The 24,036-nt window shown below is 40.5% G+C and overlaps 1 protein-coding gene across 4 annotated transcripts in view; it reads left to right on the top strand.

Moving 5' to 3' along the window:
* The window catches only part of PDE8A (phosphodiesterase 8A), a 138,114-nt gene extending 115,336 nt beyond the window's left edge, over nt 1–22,778 (top strand). For 3 of the 4 annotated variants that reach the window (XM_079317840.1, XM_079317842.1, XM_079317841.1), the window contains exons 9-22: nt 4,139–4,227; nt 4,784–4,835; nt 4,936–4,978; nt 5,888–5,965; nt 6,901–6,971; nt 7,589–7,753; nt 10,091–10,139; nt 10,413–10,548; nt 12,097–12,295; nt 14,998–15,215; nt 15,994–16,126; nt 19,442–19,606; nt 20,469–20,598; nt 21,345–21,521. In XM_079317840.1, coding sequence (XP_079173966.1) covers nt 4,139–4,227; nt 4,784–4,835; nt 4,936–4,978; nt 5,888–5,965; nt 6,901–6,971; nt 7,589–7,753; nt 10,091–10,139; nt 10,413–10,548; nt 12,097–12,295; nt 14,998–15,215; nt 15,994–16,126; nt 19,442–19,606; nt 20,469–20,598; nt 21,345–21,451 — 1,635 coding nt within the window. In that variant the 3' untranslated portion in view covers nt 21,452–21,521. Of the gene's footprint in view, nt 1–4,138; nt 4,228–4,783; nt 4,836–4,935; nt 4,979–5,887; nt 5,966–6,900; nt 6,972–7,588; nt 7,754–10,090; nt 10,140–10,412; nt 10,549–12,096; nt 12,296–14,997; nt 15,216–15,993; nt 16,127–19,441; nt 19,607–20,468; nt 20,599–21,344 lie in introns of all 4 variants that reach the window. The other variant, XM_079317839.1, reaches the window with a different exon arrangement.
* The last annotated feature ends 1,258 nt before the right edge of the window (nt 22,779–24,036 follow it).

The raw sequence follows: 24,036 nt of genomic DNA, 5'->3' as shown, positions 1-24,036 counted from the left end.
CATTATATCACTTTTATTTGCTATCTGTAGAAGTTATTGTAGTCCAGCAGTGATGCACATTGGGACTTGCAGCTTCACAGACACATAGCATTTGCAACTTACTTAAAACAAGAACAGGAAGTAAAAAATTGTTATTTTTTAAGGGCTTTTTTATCTTTTCTTGCTTGGTAGAGGTACTTGTTTTACAAAAATAAGTGATTTGCTGGGTTTCTTTATAATTTATGCTGTTCATAGCAAATGGTGTGGGAGTAGCAAAGAAAAATGAGATGGAAGCACATGTTATATGGTGCTGTGTAAATGAGAAAAGTACCATATTGAAGAATTTCACCATGAAATGTGGAAGCTGATTTGCAAGTTCAGAATGTAAAAATACCAAGGAGACATTTGCAATATCACTTGAAAGTGATAGGCAGTGTCAGCTGCCAGCTGCCAATCTGTTTAATTCCCTAATGGCATGGGAGCTGTCTGATGGATTTCCATTAGGAATGCTCACTGCACCGAGGTGAGCTGGCTCCTGATGTCCTTGGACATGACACAGTGCCTTGCAGGGGGATCAGGAGGCTGCCCAGTGTGAGATGCTGCTCCTGGGCTCAGGAGAGCTGGCTGGGTCAGGGGACTGTCCTTGGGAATCTCCCTGGCACAGGGCAGGGAGATCCAGAGGGAGTCATGGCCCTCTGGAGCCAGACAGGGATGCACAAGCACAAACTCAGAGCTGAGCTGAGCTCTGTAGGTCAGGGTGCTGATACAGACTCAGTGGCTAAGGCTGGGTGCAGGTTCCATGTGCATTTCAAGGAGACTCTGTGGCTCTTTCCATGTGTGCTGGCCTGTTGGAAGAGATCCCAGCCACAGACAGCAGTTTGGATTATGGTGCTTCACACCTCTGTTGCCTGGATGGAGTTATTTCAGCAAATGTGTACAATACAAAACTGATGTTAGGAGGGAGTATTTATTAAGTTATAATTCAAATACGTTAGATGTGCCAGGCTTTATATCCACACCATCAATTCTCAAGATATAAAGTGATAAATTTTTTAATATTTTAGTGAGCTGATAAAAATTTTATTAATAATGGAAATGTATTTTACTCTATGAATGATTGAAATCCAAATCTAATTTATCTCCTTCCTTGTACTAATTTTACTCCTGACTGTGTAGCTTGAACAGTGAGGGCTAATGAAATACTGCCTACTTAAAAATGTGTGTCTGGAAGAGCTTAAGCTTTTTAGGTGGATATATTCTGTTTTCAAGTGTTCTTTGTTTCCCTCTGGAACATTTTATAATATGTAACCTATACAACCTTACATTTATATATTAATATAAAAATGAATTGCCAATAAAATTATTACAAGAATCATTTGCAAGTAGAGGCTAACTGTGAGGAACAATTTTTGAAATACCTGCAGTTTTGAAATAATTTGTGCCAAGACATTACAGCATTTTTAGAGGTGCCTGAGTTACCTGGATGATTCCAGCATAGTCAGAATCATAGTTTTAAGTCTTGTGATTTCTTTACATCCTAAATTTAAAATATTACTTCTTACTACAATAGGCCATATTTTGGCTACTGTAGGTTACAGCATATCAAGAGGGAAACTCTCTGCTGCTGTGATAATCTCCTCTCAATAGGTTTGACTTTTCTGTTTTGAATAAATGTGGTACTATATTAACATAGTAATAAAAATAATAGAAAGCAAGTTCTTCTGATCTTTGGAAAAATCTACACTGCATGAAATTTATCTTGTCTTTAAATGGAATTTAGTAAGATGGACTCTTGTAGCATTTCACCTCTTGTGCTGACAAGCATAGTGCTGTGAGCAAGTTCAATATAAATTCATAGATATTATACTCAAAAATTGGAAATTGCAAGGTACATAGTGATTCGTGGGTCAGGATGTTGTTTCTCTTAGCAAAAATATCTCTGGAAGTTAATTTTTTATTACTATAGCTGGCTGTAACTTGCCAAAATGCAATGTTATTGAAATGTTCATCCATCCATACTCGAGGAGTTAAAAAAGAGTTATGCTTTCCTTCATTCTTCTGTTTCACTATTCAAATTGCATCCATTAAGATGAAACATGCAGTTTAGAATTCTTGCTGCCTCTGATCTCTGCAGTTTGCTCTCAGTTTTGCTTTTTCTGAAGTGAGATGAACAGCTACTAATAGAGCAGGCAAGGCATGCAATTCCTCTCGCTCTTTGGGAACTGTTTGCAAGGTCTTTGCAGAGGGGGTGGCAGAGCAGTCACACTGATAAAGCAGATATGGCAGCACCTTCCCAGCTCAGCCTTCAGTTCTTTGAGACTGTCTTCATGATGTCTTGTGTTTATTTTGGTTTGCTCTGTTTTCCAAGCAGTTTGCTGGACTTTGCTCTAGTGCAAGAAGCCCCAGTCTAAAAGAAAGGCTGAGCTGGGGAGTTCCTCACTGTGAGATCTCAGTTAGATTTTGTGTCCTGGCTCCTTCGTGGAGTTTGGCAGCTCAGCACTGACTCAGTCTGTGAGGAGGGACACTGTGGGGTTTGCTGAGTGCTGTTTGCTCTTGTTTGATCCCAGCTCTCCCCAGGAGCTGGTCATGGTGCTGGCAGTGCAGACACAACCATGGGTTTGACTGACAGTACATCTTGGGAATAGCTCTTCCCTGCTGGATTGCTGACAGGAGCTCTGGGAGAGAGCATATGGTGTTCTTAAAATACCTTTAAGTGACATCCCTGGGAGAACTTCACCTACCAGCAGGAGTTTGGCTTGGACCTCCTGTTTCTCAGAATTGCATTGACCTTTTCCCTCACACATTTCCTGCCACAGTTTCACAGGATTTAGAAATTCACAAGTTGAAAAATCGATCTGTTGACAGAAGAACACATTAGTGAATAACCTGCCTTGAAAAGGATGTACTTTCAAATGAGGGAATTATCCAGTCTGTAGTTTATGACTTCACCTCTTTGTGCACATCCTGGGTTTATTACCTGGGTTAGAGATCAATTACTCATCTCTACCTCATCCTGGTTGTCAGGAAACTATTGATGTGCATACTTTTTAATTATGAGAGCATTGAATTTTGTGGTGCTTGCTTTATCTTCATTTGTATTCCTCAAGTAGCTCACAGAAGACATTATGCTCACTACACAGTTTGTTATGCACAGTTCTCTCATAGATCCTCAGAAAAGCCTTTCATATTTTTTTCTGTGCTGCATGTCAACATGCAGTTCTCTGTGGGCTGGAGTCTCTATTTACTGGCTCCATCAACATAAATGTAAAAGTATTCTCTCTGTACCTGTGTTCTGGCCTGCTTGACTGTGAAATCTGTCAGTCTCACATAAATAAATACATATTGTGTGCCTCATGAGGGTATTTTCACATACATAAGATCAGATCTACAGTTTGCTGAACTCAACTGAAATACAGCAGTTGGCCTGAGCAGTGAACATGCAAAATGGATTCAATTATTCATCAATCACTTGGTATTTAGTAAATGACCAGCTCAAAATATGCATCTGTTTAAAAAGACCACCAACAGCTATTCTAGGGATGGAAACACATAGGCAATCCCAAAACCAGAGGGCATTTAGAGGGAGGCAGAATCCAGGAGCTCTTCTACTGGGCTCTCATCTGCTTTATAAGAAACAGAATAAATCTCTTCTACATTTGATAGTAAACTGACAGCATGGAAAGTAAATGTTCTGGGATATCAAAGCACTTTTAGTCACAGATACATTTAGTGTTAATCAGTGATAAGACATCCCAGCCATGCAAGAGAGATGGTGTATCCAGCAGGGAAGGTGATCAGGGTGGTGACAGCTTTGCACTGACCCTCCTGTCCTGGGTCCCTGAAGGGCTGGCCTGGACTCCTGCTCTCCCCAAAATGACCTGCAACACCTTTGGGATGGGGAAGAGAAGGCAGCTAGTTCCCACAGCTCCTGAATACAGCTGTGCCATCAGAGCATTTCCAGGCTGCCCCTCTGGAAGTTGTCCATGATTGGCAGCAACACAGTGACCTACAGGTTACTTACAGGGGAGAAATTGGAGGGTTAACCAGTCCTGCCTGGTTTTGTATTGTGAGACAGCTTTCAGGGAAAGAAGGTATGAAGCCACAGCTTCTCTTCATGTTTAATCTGAACTTCCTTCCACTTGAATTATTTTTTTTTCAGGAATGGCAAGGAATGTACTATGCGAAAAAGAAAAATGGAGATAGCATACAACAAAATGTGAAGATACTACCTGTCATTGGACAGGGAGGGTAAGTGTGAAAGCTAAAGTAATGATTTGTGTCTGAATGAAGGCTCAGTTTAGAGTTCAGTTCCCTTCAACAGATATTGGATTATTCTGCTAATGAGTATAACGGAAATTTATGCAATGAAGGGTGCTTCAGACCTCTGTGCTTAATTCCTTGTGCAAAATCAACTTTACAAGCTGTATACAGGGAAAGTGAAATTCTCCTAATTCTCCCCCAAAAGGAGCCAAAGATGCAGATGTGCTCACTTGTGACTGACTCTTCTAATTGTCCCTGAAGTGCAAGTGCCCCCTCCTGTCTTTCTGTGCTTCGTGTTGGTGTCACCAGGACCTATTTCACTGAGCTGTGTCCTTTCATTCTCCCTTTTCTGACCTCCTTTCATGGCTGTTGTCAGGGGTTGTTATGGGATGAAGCTGGTGTCCTTTGGTCATGGGCAAGATTCAAGCATGTCTAGATTTTTATCCACTTGGTTCCCAAATCAAGCCTTTGGAGCACCCAAGTATGAGCACTGAATTAGAGCTGAGGTTTGGATGGGAATTAACACACTGTTTTTTGCCTACAGAAAGATTAGACACTATGTGTCAATTAGTAGACTGTGCAATGACAACAATAAGGTAAGTGAAAATAGTGCTATGCTCACTTTAGTTTGAGCCCTAAGTATAACAAAATAATGGCAAAGTTCTGACTAACTGGATTTCTCATGCTGAATTGTAGGTGGAGAAGACATGTGAATGTATTCAGGCTGAATCTCAGACAGGTATGACATGTCTCTTTTGTCCCAAGAAGTGGAGAACATACCTGGGGAGCAAATGAAGGCCATTGTTAGTGATTTGACTGAAAAAACAGTTTCAGAGCAGTCCTATTTACCCAGTGATGAGCTGGGAATCCAACTCAGAAGGCAGGAAAGTAAATACCAGCCCCCTCTCTACCTGCCTCACACACACTTTAGGGGTGTCATAAAACAACCCCCCCTTTGAAAATGCTGTCACAGGCCCCAAGTTGGTATCCTGGTGTTGCTGGATTCAGTGCCACAGTTCAATTGTAGGTGGTGGATCCCTGTGACAGAAGTAGAAATGGGAAGGATGCTGTCGTGCTGCTGTGGCTGCTCTGCTGCACATGGCACCTGTGTCTGTGCTGCTTTGTGGGAGTTTGCATGTGGGTGGAAGGAGGATGACCAGCACTGTCACTCACCCTCATCCCACAGATCAGCCCTTCAGCTAGGACACCCTTGGCATCCATGCTGTAGGTAGTTGTCAGCAGTATTCTTAGCACAGCCTGAATCTTGGAGTCCATAAGGAGCCCGGGTTACACTGCCCTGTTTGCTGGCACTGCTCTGCTTTGGGACACCAGTTCCTGGTGGCACTGGTTACTTGAGTGAACTCAGGTTTGCTGCACAAGTTGTGTTCACAACTGCAATTGTGTCACAGTGACAAGAGAGGAGCTTTTCTCTCCACTCTGTTTCCTTCTGCACAGATGTTTAGGCATGTTCTGCCTGGCTTCAGGACAGTGTAATAGGGCAAAAGCTTTAAAAGCTTTTGGTCAGCTCTGATCTGCTGAAGTGTTGAGGTCAATGAACTCAGCTGCTGCCAGGTTTTTCTGAGCTTCAGTTCCTTTAACATGCATCTTAGGCAGAACTTTGTGTCATGCAGTATTGTTTTCTTCACAGATACTCAGACTTGCAGACACAAAGACATGAGGAAAGGATCCCTGGATGTCAGATCCACAACATCACGTGGGAGTGATGGTATGTGAAACGCATCATGTTGGGTCTGGCTGAGTTGGAGTTGTTATGCAAACTCAATAAACAAATTATTACATTTCTTACCTCTTCCCTTGATAAAGATATAAAGATATTTTTCCTTAATTTTGTTTTCTTTCACTGTGTTGTATTTTGCTCTGTTAGATCACCCCAAACTTGATGGATGAGTCACATACTCAAAACTGTTGCTAGCACTTACATGCTTTTGTTAAATCATACCTCATCACAGTCTAGGCAGCATACACTAGTGAAGCATGTCTGTGGCAGTGAGAATACAGTCATGTTCCAGTATAGCAAAAATAGCATTGACTCTTCTTCTTAAGAACTGTTCAGCACAATGAGTAACAGAGATATGTCTGCATTTTATAGCTAGCACAATATCCAGAAAAATCTCATCTTGACCTTTTCTCTGCAGAACCAAAATTGCTAACTGATATAAAACATTTGTTTTTAAATTTCCAATGAATAATAGGCCAGAACCTCTGTTATTTTTATTTGGCATAGGTACCCACTTCAAAAGAGCTTCAGTGATTTACCTCAGTTTGGAAGCTGACTCATTATGACTTGTCGTATTGCATCAGGCAGCAAGAGTAGATACATCCTGTAATAATCTAAATTCAGTGGTTTCCTACCTGTGCCTGCCAGTTTATACACACACATCTGTATAATCTTTTAACTGAGTTTGTAACTGAATATTTTAATTAGTTAAAATAATAAAGCAAAGCCATGATTTTGCCAGGCTGTTACAGCCACTCATCTCTAATCAGGGACATCAGTGGTTCAGCCAGCATCTCTTTGCCTTCTGCAGTAGATTGCCCCTGAAAGGCACAGCAGGGGAAGCAGAAAAGGCCTCAGGAGCTGCTGGCTGCTCCTCCTGCCTCTGCAGTCAGGGTATGGATTCTGCTCTGTTTTGCACACAGGCAGCTCCCAGCGGCGCCGCTCCTCCATGGCCAGGGTGCATTCCATGACTATCGAGGCTCCCATCACCAAGGTACTGTCACTGCTCTGCTCTGCTCTGCTCTGCTCTGCTGTGCAGTGCTGTGCTCTGCTCTGCTCTGCTCTGCTCTGCTGTGCAGTGCTGTGCTGAGCCACGGGGCTCCAGAACAGCACAACCTCTGGAGCATCTCCTTCCCTGTTCCACCTACCCACTGCTGCAGCTTCCAAAAGGCAGATTCTCTGAACAAAGATCTCCCAAACCAGAGTGTCATCCATGGGTCAGCCATCACATGATCCTTTTTAAGAAGGAGGGACTAAAGTTCCTTCTTCTTACTTATGCATTGTCAACTGCTTTCTGAAACCGTTCAAGGATTTGTCAAAAAACAACTCTTTAACAAATTGCTAAAGGCAAGTGGGAGTTCCATGAAATCCATTCAGAGACATTTGGAGGCTGTGCCTTGGAGGGAAAGTCATTAATAAGATGGCTGTCTTTAAGGCCATGATCTTATTCCCAGAGTCAGTAGCAAACATCAGCATTTAATTTTGATTTTCCCCCATGTGGATTAAAGTTTCAGATCTTGTTATTTTCCTGAGTTTTCCACAGCAATTAATGAGTGTCTCTGTTTTTTTACAATCACTTCTAAATTCACAATATGTCTGATGCTGCATTAGGTAATAAACATCATCAATGCTGCCCAAGAGAGCAGTCCCATGCCAGTTGCAGAAGCTTTAGACCGCGCTTTGGAGATTTTAAGAACCACTGAATTGTACTCTCCACAACTGGGGACTAAAGATGAGGATCCACATACAAGTGACCTTGTTGGAGGGTTAATGACAGTAAGTACTCACTGCCACAAACAGCTCTTGATTAATGTTCACTGCCTGATTTTCCCAGTTACTTGATCTTTATCATCTGCTAGGTGCTCTGCCTCTACAATGCCAGATTTTCAGAGAGAACTGCACACGTCCTTTTCTGGACTTTACCCTCCTACTTGAATAATGTAGCTCTGAAAATAGGAAGAAAATTGACCAGGCCTTTTAAAACATTAGTTGCCCTAAAAATGGAAGGTAGAAACAATTTTGTTTTTCAAAGTGATTCGTTTGAGTAAGATATAGATGGGAGAGGAAGAAAGAAAGAGAACCAGATACTTGTATTTATTAATGAGGATTGGAATGACATGGTCTGGGGGGGCTTTTCAGTCTATCAAAAGAATATGTTTTCAAAGTAATGCAAAATATATATTTTGCTGCTGTTTCTGGAATTATATTTGTAGCATAGCACCCAAAGTTGAACAAAGGGCACATAATGAAGCAAGAACTGAACCCCAACCTTCAGAGCCTGGAGTCTGACCCCCCATTCATTTAGATTAATGTTACCTGTGCCCTAAGGATATGTATTCTCATTAGTTTGTAGGTTCCTTATGAAAGGCTACATCAGGAAAAAAATATACAGTGTGTTGAATGCAAAAAGGCTCACAAGATGTGAGCTTCTCAGAGATGTCTCTGGGCTATTATAATTTCATAATGGAACAATCATAATGCCTTTGCAGTATCTGTCAGAATCTTCAAACAGTTTGTGTATTTTTACCTTTAAAAATACCACAGCAAATATCTAATTAGGAGAAATGTGGGAGACTCCAAGAATTCTAGAAGAAGACCTGAATGTTTTTCATATTGGGTTGTATTTACCAGCTGAGTAGCCAAAATTTATTTGTACCTTAACTATAAAAATATAGGAAGAATATTGATACATATAATCATTAGTCTTGAAGTGAATCTTTTCTCCTGCTGAATATGTAAGAGTCCATAAACTCAACTGTTTTCTCCTTTTTGTGGATTGTTGATTCTTACATGCATTTGTATTCTGATTGCAATTGGTCCATGAACATGAAGGTAACAATATTGCAGAATATAAAATCCTTACTAAAATAAACCCAAGGCTCTTTTATGGAGCAGTAAGAAAAGCTGAGAAAATTAATTTCAGAGCATATAGCATGGTGTGAGTTTTAAAGTTATTGGAGAGAAACATTTTTCCATCAAAGGGTCTGCTGAAAACAGAATTATATTGTTCCATTTGCATTCAGAAGTTATGTCTGAGAAGGAAACAAGTAATATGTTATTGGATTTGAACTCTCAAGCAGGAAGGGCATTTGGAGTTCAAAGATAGATTTACTAGATACAATTACACCTGCTATTTCAACTCTTAAAAACTAATCTTTGATTCTAAATGATAGGCAGCATCTGGTGACCTAAATATTTGTGTCATAGCAGTTCTAATGAAGAGCCACTGTTGCACTCCCTTTTCTTTTAAATCACAGAACTCCAGACTCATTTACTTACAAATGTGAAAACAAAAATCTGATATAACGGTTCTTTTAAGAGTAGATATTCCATGTTCAGGCACAGCATTCACATTTACTTCTTGTAATGATTTAGTAAGGTGCATTCATAATTTTTTTTTAAACACTTTTTTTACATCATGGGCTAAATAAACATGAGCTAACAGCTGTAACCTCAAAAGAGCAAGCAGGATTTGGGCCACAGCATTTAGAATTATAAAACAAAAAGTAAATATTAAATACATAATTCTGTTAGTTTTAATCCATCATCTCAGTGTTCTCATCTAGGCATCATGCCAGGATGAAGCCTAGGAGGGACTGAACTGAAGAATAAACAAGCACACGTTCTGTGTGTGGAAAGGAAGCCTCAGAGTAATTTGTTCCTCTGCAGTCATGAGATTCCTACACTGCTGAGGTGATTGGATCTGCCAATGCCAGGGCAGGGAGCAGGGGAATGTCCCATCCTCCCTCCCAGTGCCCCCTTGGCTGGCTGGGGAAGTGTGGACTCACTGTGTCTGCTTTGACACAGACCCACAGCTGGTGTGCATGTTGGCCAAAGACAGGTGGGAGGCTGCAATTCCAGCCTCCATCTGCACCTGAGGAACTTGAGTTTTACCTGAGTCCATATTGTATCCCCTAGCCCCATTCCCTCACCTGTGTGAGCTGTGTGCAAACCAGGCAAACGTGAGCAGTACAGACAGTGAGGGAGAGGCAGCTCTGATGACTGTCAAGGCTGCACTCAGCCTTCTCTGAAGTTGTGCTACTGCTTGGTGTCATCCTCTCCTAGACCTGTTGTGCCATACCCTCCATTTAACCTGCAACTTTTGTTTAACAGGATGGTTTACGAAGATTATCAGGGAATGAATATATACTGTCTGCAAAACGTAAGTTTGAATTTGGCAGCTACTGAGATACTAAAACATGTTCAGAAATTTAAGAAACAGGGGAAATGTGATTAGATGTCCTTTTTTATGAGCATTTCTTTTCTGTTTGGGTGGGTTTTTTTTTCTATAATTGTTTTTCTGCAGCAGTACTGAGCCGGGTGTTACTACAGAAGAGAAAGCATGATCATTTATTAAAATTGTATCTCACTATTAAATATACTACTTAATATGCTGTTAATAAATACATGTAGTAATAACTGTATTCCTCAAAAGAAACTCACCAGGTTGCTGGCAGTCTTAGCTCTCCAATCTCCCTCAATGACATACCCCCACGGATAACACAGGCAATGGAAAATGAGGAGCAGTGGGATTTTGATATCTTTGAACTTGAGGCTGCCACCCATAAAAGGTCAGTAAATACAAGAGCTCATAAACTGAAGTTTCTGAGAAGTGACTTAAATGTCATCCTGTAATCAGATCCTTAAGTTCTCTACCTGTGATTTAAAAACTGAATTAATTTTATTTTCAATGTCAGATGTTTGAAATTTTCTACTTGTCATTTCTGGTTGTGTATACATCTTAAATACCTTCTATTTCATCAGACACTATTTCCTGCAAATTCCCAGTGGATATAAGTGAAATTATATATCTTTGGTATGATATAATGACAGTACAGCCTAATTTTTAAAGTCTTCCTTTATTCAGTAATAGAAAAGTTACACAAATCAAATTATTTTCTTGTGGGGATTCAAATTCCTATTATGGCAAACTACACACAGAGTCAACATGCTGGTCTTGATTTGATCAATTAATACAGATCAGGTTTTATTTTCTTTCCATTCGATTGGGTAGGTTTTATTCCTGAACAGTTCCAATACAGCCTTTCAGCAGAATTACCATTACCTTTCTCTGGGATTAGAGGAAGGTCTTTATTCTAAAATCTTGGCTGGTTACATTTTATGTATAAGCTTAACTGAAGAACATTTACTGATAAAAAGCAGGGCATACCAATTTCCATCATGGAAGTTTTCAAAAGCAGATCAGCAGCTTTGATAGACTGTACTTCATTAGCAGCAAAGACTCCTCCAAAGACTGCAAATTGTTCTTTGTACCAAATCTGTAAGAGTTTTGAAAGTTATTCAAAACCAAAGTCTAAGAAAGATATCAGGCACTTAGTTAACAAATATGCACTTTATTTTTATACTGTGGTTTTATGAGCCAAAAAGGTGCAAAACCCCCTAGGGTTTTATTCTTCTTTAAAATTATTTTATTTTAAATGAAGGTATTTACATGCACTTGTTTTAGGTTTTCTTTCTTTTGCTACATTTTGATTTTTAAGGAAGTAATACAGATAATAAAAAGAAAAATGTAAAAATATAGTCAGTCTTTGTGATTTACAACATTTAATGGGTACATTGCAGTAACTTAATTAATTATCTCAGCCACTATGCATGAGATCACCAGGTAGGTCTCTCTGTTCTTACTGATCTGGAGAGACCACAGAGGGACAAAGGAGGTGCTTTGTTGCCTGTACTCTTATTAAAGGTAGTATAATTATGATTGCATCCTACTGTGTTTAAATAATGGCAGTTCATTTGTTAAGAGAAGTAAAGTGATTTTCAATGACTCACAAGTATGTATATATTACTAGTATTGCCTTAAGTCCAAGCAGACATATGGTAATAAAGCCAGGATAATTAATTAAATTTTAGTGCATTTAGTTCCCTGACAGAGAAACCTGGAGACACCTTTGTCTGACACTGGGGGGGATTAAGGGGAATTTGACTTTATATATGTTGCAATTCCAGTATATGACACAGTAATTCTGTAATGAGCCCTTGTACATCATTTCATTTGTCATTAGCTAAAAATGCTGTGTGGATTCATACAGTTTATGCTGTATAATATTCTTTCAGCTGCATTCATTTTAAAACTTTCTGTTTATTTTTCTCCACAGGCCTTTGGTTTATCTGGGTCTCAAAATATTTGCTCGCTTTGGAATCTGTGAATTCCTAAACTGTTCAGAATCCACTCTGAGGTCATGGTTACAAGTTATTGAGGCTAACTACCATTCCTCCAACTCCTACCATAATTCTACTCATTCAGCAGATGTACTACATGCTACTGCTTACTTCTTGTCTAAAGAAAGAGTAAAGGTGAGTTCACATTTGTGGAAACCAGTATAGGTGGGAAATATGGATGCAATCAAAGGGATCTCTCAGAAAGATTCAAAAGCCAAAGTCTGCCTAGTGCCAGCCAGTTTGGTAACTCTGGGGTCAAAGGACTGGGCTGCTTTGCATGAATTCTAGGATCTCTCTCATAGTATGTGAAGAAGGATGGATATTAATATTACAGAATTGAATAATTCTTGGGAGAATAATAAAATCTTATTTTCAGGTAAAACTTCTTCATATAGTTAAAACTTCTCAGATAGGGGAGCTAACAACATAATTACTTTTGTGATGGTACATGGCAAATACAGATCTAATGTGATAAATTACCATCTCTTATGCCTTGTGATGGTCATTCTGCAAAAGATTCCCAGGAAAATATAGGCCATACAGTAGGCTGTATCACTCACTGGAGAAGATGCCCTGAGGCTTATAGAGACTGCACTGGAGGAGAGTATTGAAAAAAATTATTTGTCATTACCATAACACCCACTGGGGTATTAGAACCACAGAATAAATCAGAACAACTTTTGCTCTCACAGGCCCAGACTGGAAAAGGAAAATAAAGTAATGTGTGTGCAATAGAGTGGTGGGACATATTTCTGAGTCACAGTCTTGTGTAGAAATTCTCACCTGGCCTGCTTAAGGATAGCAGCAGTGATGGGTACCTGGCTGAGAAATCTGTGACTGTAAACATGCTTGTGACAGCTCATTAAACTGTAGTAATCCTGTTAACTTGGAGCTGCAGCTCATTAGTATGCTCTCCAGAGGCTGATTTACAAATACTCTATGCCAAGTGTGGATAGAGTGTCACTGGATTTTTTCAGCCCCTGATTTGCCAGAGGTTTAGCTGGTCTTCCCAAGAATATCTATGAAAAACAGACAAGATCTGGATCCATTTCAATGCCACAGAAGCATGACTGTCTCCTCTTTTTCCAGAATGTTATTTTCATTCCTCTGTAGGCATAGGAAGAGGAAAAAAAACATGTTGCAGCAGCAGAAGGAACAGAATCAAAGTTCAGAATTCTCTCTTTATCTTTCCAAATTTATAGCCCAGCTGCTTCTGTGTTGCTCAGAGTTCAACTTAATCTAAACACAGAAGGCCCAATTCTGCCATTGAAATTCATGCTGAGAATATTCTTTTTTAGTGATTTGAATTCAGTTCAACTTGCCTAAGAAAATTTTCTGACTCCCAAATTAAAGCCATATTCTCAGAATCATTTCCACTTCTGTTAAGATAAGAAAGTTAGAATCTTTGACTTGATGTTGTGTGTAAAAGTGCTGTAAATCCCTGGGAAATAAGTGTCAGGTAGACTGCTCTGGTCCTCCAGGTCAGGGGTTCTCATGTTTCTGGCCATTTCCCATCTGCACAGGTCTTCCTCAGCCAGGTTGAATGCTGGTCAGTGTGTCCCTCTGAGGAGAGAGAGCTTGTTCTCAAATCCCTCTCTCCTAACTTCAGACCACAAAAATAGAACCCCATGAGCAGCAGCTGAAAGAAAGAATGAAGAAGTTAATACACAGCAGAGTATTTCAGACAATGCTAAATATGAACTAGAGCAGAAAGAATTATTTGCCTTCCCTTGTTCTCCATGAGATTTTCTTGACAGTCTTCAGTGAATAATATCCCTGCTCCTGCAAAGTCAACTCATTGCATAATTTCAGTTGTAAAGGAGGGTAGAGTTTGTCTTTTCACCTACCAAGTGTAACAATTCTGAATGGTAGAAGAGGGCCCATAGAGAATTTGGACCTAAAATTAAAGCAAATTGGAATAAAAATTATCTACCCTGTTCCCAAATTCAAATGGGAATATTTCTGCTCTTGTGTCTCCTTCCTTTTATTAAAATTTTTAATATAATTGTTTTCTATCTGTGGTCCTTCACAAATGCCAGTATAAAAATAGTACCAAGGATAGTTTCCAAAAGTATATGAACTATTTCTGAGATGTTTAGTTCTTCTCCTTAATAAATTATTAACATTTAAGTGTAAAATCTTAAGAGTCAAATAGTTTTGTATTGCATGACAGGGTAGATAAAAATAGACATAAAGCAATGCCCATTGCAAGTAGACATAAAGCATGGAGTGCAGCATTCTACCAGAATCAGGATGTGATACAGAAAGTACAGAACATGTGTCATGTAATTTATCCATGGATGCAAAATATCAAATATTCTCCATAGAATATGCATTAGCTGTAACCTCAGGACACTGTTTTTAAAGAACTGCATGTATGGATAACATTCCTTTCAATTACAAACCTAGCCAGCACATAAGTGGAACATGATTAGGAACATTAAATTGCCAAAGGAAATTAGGAGTCTGGTGGTAATACAATAATTTTTAGCAGTATTGGACTGTTTTCCCAAGCCAAGTACCTTAAATCCAAGTGAAGGTGGTTTCAGTGTTACTAGAAAACACAAACTAATTTATTACTTTACATTTGTTTAATTTGATGTGCTGTGACAAAGGTGTGGTTAAGGCAAAATTTTAGAGGTACAAAATGGCCAAAAAAGTCACGCGATGTTCAATGAAGCTTATAATGAATTTTCCATTGCTCTGTGTTGAACATCTGACCCTTACTGATCTCCAGAGTTTTGGCTTTTATTCCTCAGCAACTTGGCTTAGTCTTATGGACAGAATAGGGTTTCTAATGAGTCTGCCAGGAAAACTAAGCACCCTTCTATTTTCAGCAAACTCTGGATCCGATTGATGAGGTTGCAGCGCTCATTGCAGCCACAGTCCATGACGTGGATCACCCAGGAAGAACAAATTCTTTCCTGTGCAATGCTGGCAGCGAGCTGGCAATTCTGTACAATGACACAGCTGTGCTGGAGAGCCACCACGCTGCCCTGGCCTTCCAGCTCACCACCCGTGATGGCAAATGCAACATCTTCAAAAACATGGAGAGGTGAGCTCATCCCCTTGTCTGCCCACTAACATCTCTCACTTCCCTCTGTGTAGCATAAGGCAAAAAAGTGTCCTAGAAGAGGGCAGTGCCTGGTGGATAACAGTCCATGGCCCTTGTGAAATTTGCTTCTAAAAGAGTAGAATGCTTCTGTCTGTCCTGCAGAGACTTCTGAGTAATTCCCCACTGTCAGTTCTCCTGTCCATAAAAAGGCAGACCCTACCTAAGGAACTTAGTGTAAATCTTAATGTGAATAAATCTAGGAGAGTTATTTTGTGTCACTGAATGCAGAGAACAAGCTATGGCTGGGTGGGTAGAGAACAAAGAGAAAAAGAGTCACAGAGCATCAGACAAAAATAAAATACCTTGTTGCAGTGTGAAGGATAGTGAAGGACCTGTTGCTCTTGCAGCCTCAGAGAATTATTAAGGGCAAGGATGTGACCATTGCCTTGGTTCTCTCAAGATACAGCAGAAAAGTATTGCTGAAAACTTGACTGGAAGTGAGCCACTGCTGAGTGTCTGTGCTAAAAGCCTTGAGAACATGCAGGTGTGGCATATCTGTTTCTCCTAGAGATCCAGTCATGCCTGGAGCACGTGTCTCTACACACCAAAGGTACTCCATCTACCAGAGACGCAGCTGCCCAAGCCTTTAGTACTGTTCTTTCTTCCCCTAGCACCTCTCTCAAACAGGAATGGTGTGTTGCATTTTTGTTAGACTTGTTTTAGCAACCAGCCCTTTGTGACCCAGCCAGCATTCTTAATTGTTTCCTTCTTTAAACAGGAATGAGTATCGAACCCTTCGCCAAGTCATTATTGACATGGTCTTAGCAACAGAAATGACAAAGCACTTTGAGCATGTCAACAAGTTTGTCAACAGCATTAATAAACCCTTGGCAGCACTAGAAGAAAATGGGGTAAGCAACACTGCAAGTCCTCCTTAAAATGCCTAGGCAGGGACTGGGAGCCCTTGGCAGTAGGAAATTCCCACATGGGGTTCTGAGAAAGTTTATCAGAAGTGTGGAGAAAGAGAGCTGGAGATTTATCTTTCACTTCTGGGTTTGAATCCTCTTCTGCTTAACTGTTGTCACTCATTTTGAGGGTGAGTGGGACTCACTTGGATCCATTAATATCACTGTGATGTCATACTTGGATCCAGGACCCTGGGCTGTATGTTTTCATGTAAAAATGTCATTTTGATTAACTCAGTCACTCCATGGACAGAGTAGCAAGACTGGGCATTGTTGTTGGCAGTTTCTGCAAAGGAGACAAGGTTTGCTTCCAAGCAGAGGCTGAACTGCATCCCTCCCAAGGGAGGTGCTGGGGGTGCAGCATAAGGGCAGGTCTGTGGGCTGGCATGTGGTGCATTCTCTGGGAATAAGGGCTCTCTGCTCCAGTGCTGCCTGGAGCATGCATGGGGTTTCTGCCTGCTTTCTTTTTTAATCTCTAAACTAGATGATGGTGACATTAAATATCATGTAGACATAATCAATAGCCATCTGGAACCCCATGGACACAAAGAAATTGCCTGTTAAGAAGTCTTTCTGAAAAACCACACCAGTTTCAATAACAGCTTCAACCAGCAGTTTTGTTGCCAGTAAGAGCAGTGTATAATTTTGTTGGAATGATTTTTGCAAAGAGAAGACTTGCAGAAATGGTTATGATAAAGTTTGCACTGGTGGCAACGTCATGCAGGAGCCATAATGGTTTTCTGTATTTTCTTACCATGTTTTTTAGAAAACCACATTTATGACTGTTGTGTGTAATGGGGGAAGTGAAGTCTTTTTATTATCTGGGAGTGGGAGAGAAACAGGTCTTGTTCCTTCACCCATGAGAAGCAGACTGGAGCTTAATTGGAGAACTGTGCCTTTGTCCACAGGAGTATGGGCTAGAATTAGCTTTGTTCTTGGCACCCAGCAATGCTAATGGGAACTCTGAATGTGAAGCCAACGTCCCAGTAGGACACTGGTTGTAGTGAATAAATTAGAAGAAAGGCTGTTAAGTTCCCAGCTGGACAAGCTCTCTGGATGAGCAGAGCAGCACTGGTGCAGGAGAACAAGGCAGCAGCTGCTGGGTGTAGTGCACTGCATTGGCCCTTGGAGTGTGGAACTCTGCAGTGGTCCTGCTGAAGAGCTCTGCACTGGCCTGGCTGCATGTGCAGACCCCTCCTCCCAGCTCCCAGGGTTGGGATGCAGCAGTGGTTGGAGCAGCAGCATCCATCCAGAGAGCCAAACTCCTCTTTATTACAGAGCTGAACAGCTGGTGCTGCTGAAGAAAGGGCTTGGACCTGTACAATCAGAGAGTAAAAACACAAACAGGGACATAAAAAAATGAAATAAAAGTTTAGTTCTACCCTTAATCCCCAGAGACTGCAGGGAAATTGTCTGCCCCACAAGGCATTTGTGATTCACAGCAAATTGTGCCCAAGGATGGGAAGAAAGACAAAGAATATATAATTTCCATTGAAAACAAGAAGCAAAATGTTTTCCTTCTTTCAGCTGGGAGTTTCAGCTTGGCAAGTTCCTATTAAAAGGCCTGTAATATGTGAGTGGGTAAAGCAAATTATTTACTGTGCTGAGCAGAACAACGCTGTCAGCCCCTCTTTCAAGTCTGTTGTCCCTGTGGCTGCAGCAGCAGTGTGTGTTTTCTGGCCTGGCTTTCCAGTCATGGTGGTGACTCAGTGTCGTGTTTGCAGGCTGAGCTGCCAACAGCCTGTTCCAAATGGGACAGTTCCACTTCATTTTTTTATTTATTATTTTTGTACAAATTTGTTCAAAGAGCCATGCTGAGAAGCTGCTCTGTTTGTTTCCTTTCTGCTTTTGTTTCATAAACTGAAAAAAACCCTTTCCAGCTCCAGCATCCTTTATCCTCCCATTTCCCCTTATGATGTCACCTAAGCTTTGACAGGAAGGCAACATCTGACATGCAGAGACACCTCTGCACTCTGAGCAGGATGCTGGGAGTAAGCACAGTTAAAACATTCCCAAGACATCTGCATCCAGCAAGTAGAACTGTGCCTTTGGTTTGAACAGATCTCAGAGGTGAACATCCTTTCTTGATTCCTGGTGCTTTACCTACTAGGATGTTCTCTGCTATCTGTAACTGAACAATCTCTAATTTTCCATACCTGATTTCCATACTTGTGTTTTTGAAACTTCCATCACTTTATGTTGGCTTTCTCATATATAATTTTTCCATTAATTTGGAGGTGTATACATCTCACTTTGTTTCTTCTGCTTTCCCTTCCACATACCTAAAAATGAGGGAAAAGAATTGGTTTGGGCATCTCATTTTGGTGAGAACTGTGGAGCTGGTATTTCTGAGCCATTTCTATACTATCAAATAATTGTCTTATTACTGTCACTTTCTTCCTTTAGGAAGAACTTTCTTCCCCACAAGAATTTTCTTCTGAAAAATGTCATGGTTATTCTGACCTAATAAAAAGTCAGAATGTTTCTGCTGCTTTGTATCTTTGTACAAAACACTGCAGGAACTGGTAGCACATTATTATTGTCATTTATTGTTCATTACTTCTTCCCTGCTCTGACTGTAGAGCAAGACCTTGTTAGGTTCCAGAGAAGTCTTGTATGTTCCTTGATTCAAAGAGTTTCTATTCTGAGTAGACAGCATTGTAAAATCCTGTACCTATCCATCCTTGAAGAGTCCAACAACAAGGGAAGGGAATGAGGAATGTGCCTGGGAGGCAATGTGGGATCTGACTCTCTGAATAGCAGAAGTGCTGTCAGGATGATTGATACACTGATAGGGTTTGTGTGCCAAGAGTGACTCTGCATCTTGGGTCAGCCTCTCTTTTCAAACCAACTATTCCACTCTTAATGTGCAAGTCCATTAATCCTTGGGTTTCAGCAGAGAGTTACATTTTTCTGCCTGCACGGTCCTCATCACTATGTGTGTAGTGATGAATTGATCCTCTCCACACTTTTAAGAAGGCAGATAAGGAATAGAGGGATTAGATGACTTGCCCAAAGATGCCCAAGAGATCTGTCACAAAGACAGTGATGGAATCCAGAAACTAGAGTTGAGTGCTAGCTCAGAGCTGTGGCTAACTTTGATAATCCACCTATAAATTCAGTTAGACATCAAATCTGGTAGCCAGTAGCAGGACTGATCCCTGTAGGATGTGCTGAAAGCACATTCCCAAAGCACAAAAGCTTTTGGGTTAGTGCATGGAGACTTGCTAATGGATTGTTTTTAATTCTTAAATGTTACAGAATAATGGTGATGGAGAGTCAATCAAAACTGTTCTCAGGTCTCCTGAAAACCGTATCCTTATCAAGCGCATGCTGATAAAGTGTGCTGACATTTCCAATCCCTGCAGACCCAGAGAACAGTGCATAGAATGGGCTGGACGCATCTCTGAGGAGTACTTTGCACAGGTAAGGCAGCTGAAACTGCAGCTGAGCATCTCTTCAAAAGGGAGGAGAAGGGTGCCAGTGTCACAGAGTATCTCAGCCTGCATTATGTAATGTGAAAAATAACAACCTTTTTATTTTAAATGATGGGTATTACTCATGCTGATACACAACTAGGTGCCTTCAGAGAGATGAAAGGTGACAACTTCTATTGTGTAGTTTCTGAAAAATTTAAGCTTTCAATTGTTCAGTTTGGAACTGAACTTTTTAAGCCTTGTCTGCAAATGCACTCCCATCACATAAGGCAGAGCAAGGATGCCTCAGTACCCACATGCTGGCTTTGCCTCAGGAATAGGATCAGCAGTGTTTGGATGGGAGCAGCACTCACTCCAAGAAATGCTGTAAGCCCTTAGCACATTGTGCTGAGGAAAGGTTTAAGGAAGATGTGGAAAAGGAGAGGGAAATCATCATTATATATGATAGACCAAACACTGCAGTTGGAACTTGGCACCCCAAGCAAGGGGCAAAAGAGTAAAAAAGGTACTTTGCCATCTCTGAGTGGGACAGAGCACAACTTTTATCAGAGATTGAAAATCGTTGAGCAGTCCTAGATCCAAAGTAGTCATAACTTGGTAATATGTGAAGTTACTTAGCATCAGCTTGTGTGCAGATACAGAAGGTAAACACTGGAAGGCTCTATTTGTCTGCTGTTTTGCTAAAACTGAACAACCAGGTGCTTAAGATTAGGTTGCTGCTGCTTCAGAGTTGTTCAGGTTCCTCCTTTGATTTAGCAGAGGCACGTTCTAGTCAGTGCCAGCAATCTGCTGCTAAAAAATGTCCATTAAAAGAATGTGTCTTAGATGAATAATTGCTAATTTTTTTGCAGACTGATGAAGAAAGGAGGCAAGGTTTACCTGTTGTGATGCCAGTTTTTGACAGAAATACTTGCAGCATCCCTAAATCCCAATTATCATTCATTGATTACTTCATTATTGATATGTTTGATGCCTGGGATGGTAAGCAAAACTCTGCTCTTTTGTGATGTGAACATTTTGGGAACATTTGAAACTGTTGTGATGCAAAATGTCTTTTTTATGGCTCCTAAATAAAGGGAGAGAAAAGGGAAGATTCCTGCAGTTCAAGTAAGATTAATAACTTTATTATTTCTTGTAAGTATTGCTACAAGCAATTCTCATGGCTTGACTTTAATATATTAGACTCAGGCTATCTTTAACTTTTTTAACTTGCTTCTCTGTAAGTGGAGAATAGAACACATTCTCTTTGATAGCTCTTTGAGTACGATCATTTTATCCATGTTAATATTGGTTATTCTTCAAGGCAAATTTCTACAGTCTGGAAACTGCTTGGGGCAGCAGCTGTTTTCTTCCAAGTGCTGCCTCCATGGTAAAAGTGGTCAGAAATGTGACTCTCCTAAATGCCAGATCATGACATGTGACTGAGGTTTGATGGGGCAGGATAATTAAAGCCATAATGAGCTGTGCCCCTCCTGGAAAACTGTGTTCCTTTGCTGGGACTTGCAATACCAGTATTAAGTAGATTTACAGAACAGTTCTCAGTGGCCTGAGTGCTACACAAGTGCTGAGAGCTATACAGCCAAAAAAAAAACTATTTCAAGCATCAGTATGGCAAATTTAAGCTTTTCTACTTAACACAGTTGCCCAGACATTTCAAGTGAGACTTAAGCAGACAGAATCTGTGACTGTTTCTGCAGACTCAATGCTCTCTGCCCTTTCTTCCCTAGCATTTGCAGACCTGCCAAATCTGATGGAGCATCTGAATAATAACATCAAATATTGGAAAGGACTGGATGGAAGGAACCTGCGAGTCCTTCGCCCACCCCCAGAATAGCAGCTAGACCATGGTGTGCCCTTCACTGGCCAGATGCATATTTATTCAAGCTCACTTCTATCTGTGTGAATTCAGATTTGTTTTGGTCTCTTCAGTATTACAGTAAAGCTAGCCCATGCACTTGGGGAACTTTGACATTCAAGAGAACACGAGGTCAGCAGTTGGCTTCCACAAAGTACCATGTGTGGACTCGGATGGAATAAGGCCACCAAGTGGAATTACACTGGATTGCTGCAGTACTTGTACTGAAGAGGGTTTATTATGGACATACTTCTGCAATATCATACCAGCATGTGAAGCTGGAAGACCTTGAAGAGAATCCTCTTAAAAAGGACATTCACTAGAAGTTTATCTATCAATAGAGACTCACAGCTTTTATGAGAAAGCTACATGCTTTTTATAAGCACTTAAGACAGTTATGTAGAACAATCAAGACATTTAAAATGCAACTGTCTATGAAAGAATTTTTGATCTATGAAAAATAGATGTACTGTATTTTTTCACATCACAGAAGGTGCAATCATTCACTTCTGAGCACTACTGAAAGTGAGTTCTCCTTAAGAAATTTAGTAGCAAATGTAAAAATAACACGAGAATTTTTGAGGTTGATCGTTAGCATCTATGATTAAAATGTTATGTTTTATTTATTTTGTTAGATGTTCAATATTTTCTATGAATTTATAAATACTTAAAAGCCAAAGCCAACTTTAGATGCATTATAAATTTACATGATTCATACTCATTAATATACATTTAATTGATGTACAGACCTTTTATTTTCATAATGCAAATACAAAATACTATACAATGATACATTTTTATTGCACTGTAAGGATAGATGTGTATGTTTAAATATTGTCTGATTTATGTTAATTAAAGTAAGTTTTATTAAAAAGGTCTCACTTGAGAATAGTAGAATAAACAAGAACTGTATACTGTCTGAGCACCAGAACTGTAGTAGTTCTCCCACAAATCAGTGAGGATCACCTGACCTTCTCTTGGCTAGAAAAATAATAATATGTTGGAACTCTGTTTTCTCCCATGGCATTTTATGACTTAATTCCCTGGTAAAGTCTGCCTTATTTTATATAGTATTTCTACAAAGCATTCCACAGCATATAAGGAGAGGTGATACCAAGCATCTAATGAATTTCAACATTTTATAGCCAATGGATTTTCCTCTGCCATAAAAGAAAAAGAACATAAAACCATCAACAAAAACCTTTAACTCAAGAAGTTTGTAAAGGCTGTGTACCTTCACAATTTGAATGAAACCTTCATAGCAACTACCAGAAAATAATAAAATGTATATTTTAAGAAGTGTCAAGTCCTACCAATTTCATTTGAAATGTATATGCGCTTTGTAGTTTGCAGACTAACCAACACAAGAAATTCTTTAAAAAAAAAGATGCTTTTTGTGTGGGGAAGGGAAAAGTTGAGAGGGTTGAACTGGCATGAGGGTGGTGAAAGGTGGCAAGCCCATCACAGCCCTGTACCCTGGACAAGTCTCTGCACAGCTCATGAGTGCCAGGCTCTGCTCCACTCGAGGGGTGTCCTGTCAGCCTTCCCAGCCAACAAAGGAATCCAGAGGCACTGGAAGAGTTGCTGACTGTCCTTACTGCAGAGACAATTGACTTCAGAGACATTTTGAACTGTTCTGAAGAAGCAGAAGCTGGGGCGAGGTGGATGATGGAGCAGTTCAGGGACTGCAGCCTTAAGGTAAGAAAGGAACAGGTGACCTCTCCAGATGTTATCTGCTTCTGGGTTTCTCCTTCCTCTCCAGTGAGACTGATGGGCTACCACCATTTTTTGCTTTTAGTGTCATGCCTTTCTGCCCTTACCCTGCTTGTGGGTCTCTGGTGCTCTCAGGGCAGGGAGCTCCCTTTCCTAATTCCATTAAGTTCATTGTTGTGTGCACACTGCCTAAGCCAGGGGGCTCAGATCCTGTGAGGGGTGCCCAGACTGTGCCCCTGTCACACTGGCAGCAATAGGACAGAACCTGCTCTGGTCAGTCTTCCAGAGGTTCTACAGTCAGTGCTGAAGGAGCAGATATATTTTCATTGAAGGCCCAATAAAACAAGCATCCTGTTTTCACAGGGAATATGCAAGGAGAGGGAGAACTGGCTGACAGTTTCTGTGGCAATATTACATTGTATTTCCCTATGCTGCATCTATTGTAAACAGCTGTAATTTGCTACCTGGTATTAATTTCTTCTGTTCCCTGCAGGCTCCTGTGTCTGCATTAGAGGAAAACTGCATCACACCATCAGTATCTCCTCTGCTTATCTGCTGCAATGGGGATGGGAGAGGAAGTGTGGGCATGAGCATGTGGGCCCAGAGACTTGTCTGCAGGTAAAAATCATGGAATAATTTAGGCTGGAAAAGACCTGTAAGATTATGGAATCCAACCATTCCTCCAGCACTGCAAAATCCACCACTAAACCGTGTCACACCTACACACATTTTAAATCCCTCCAGGGGTGGTGACTCCACCACTGCTCTGGGCAGCCTGTTCCAATGCTTGACAACCTTTCAAATTAAAAAAAAAAAAAAAAAATCCTAATATCCAATCTAAACTTCCCCTG

This window comes from Erithacus rubecula (assembly GCF_903797595.1).
Source record: "Erithacus rubecula genome assembly, chromosome: 14".
Taxonomy (NCBI): domain Eukaryota; kingdom Metazoa; phylum Chordata; class Aves; order Passeriformes; family Muscicapidae; genus Erithacus; species Erithacus rubecula.
Note: the sequence above shows the minus strand (reverse complement) of the source record. Positions and strands in the feature narration are given on the sequence as shown.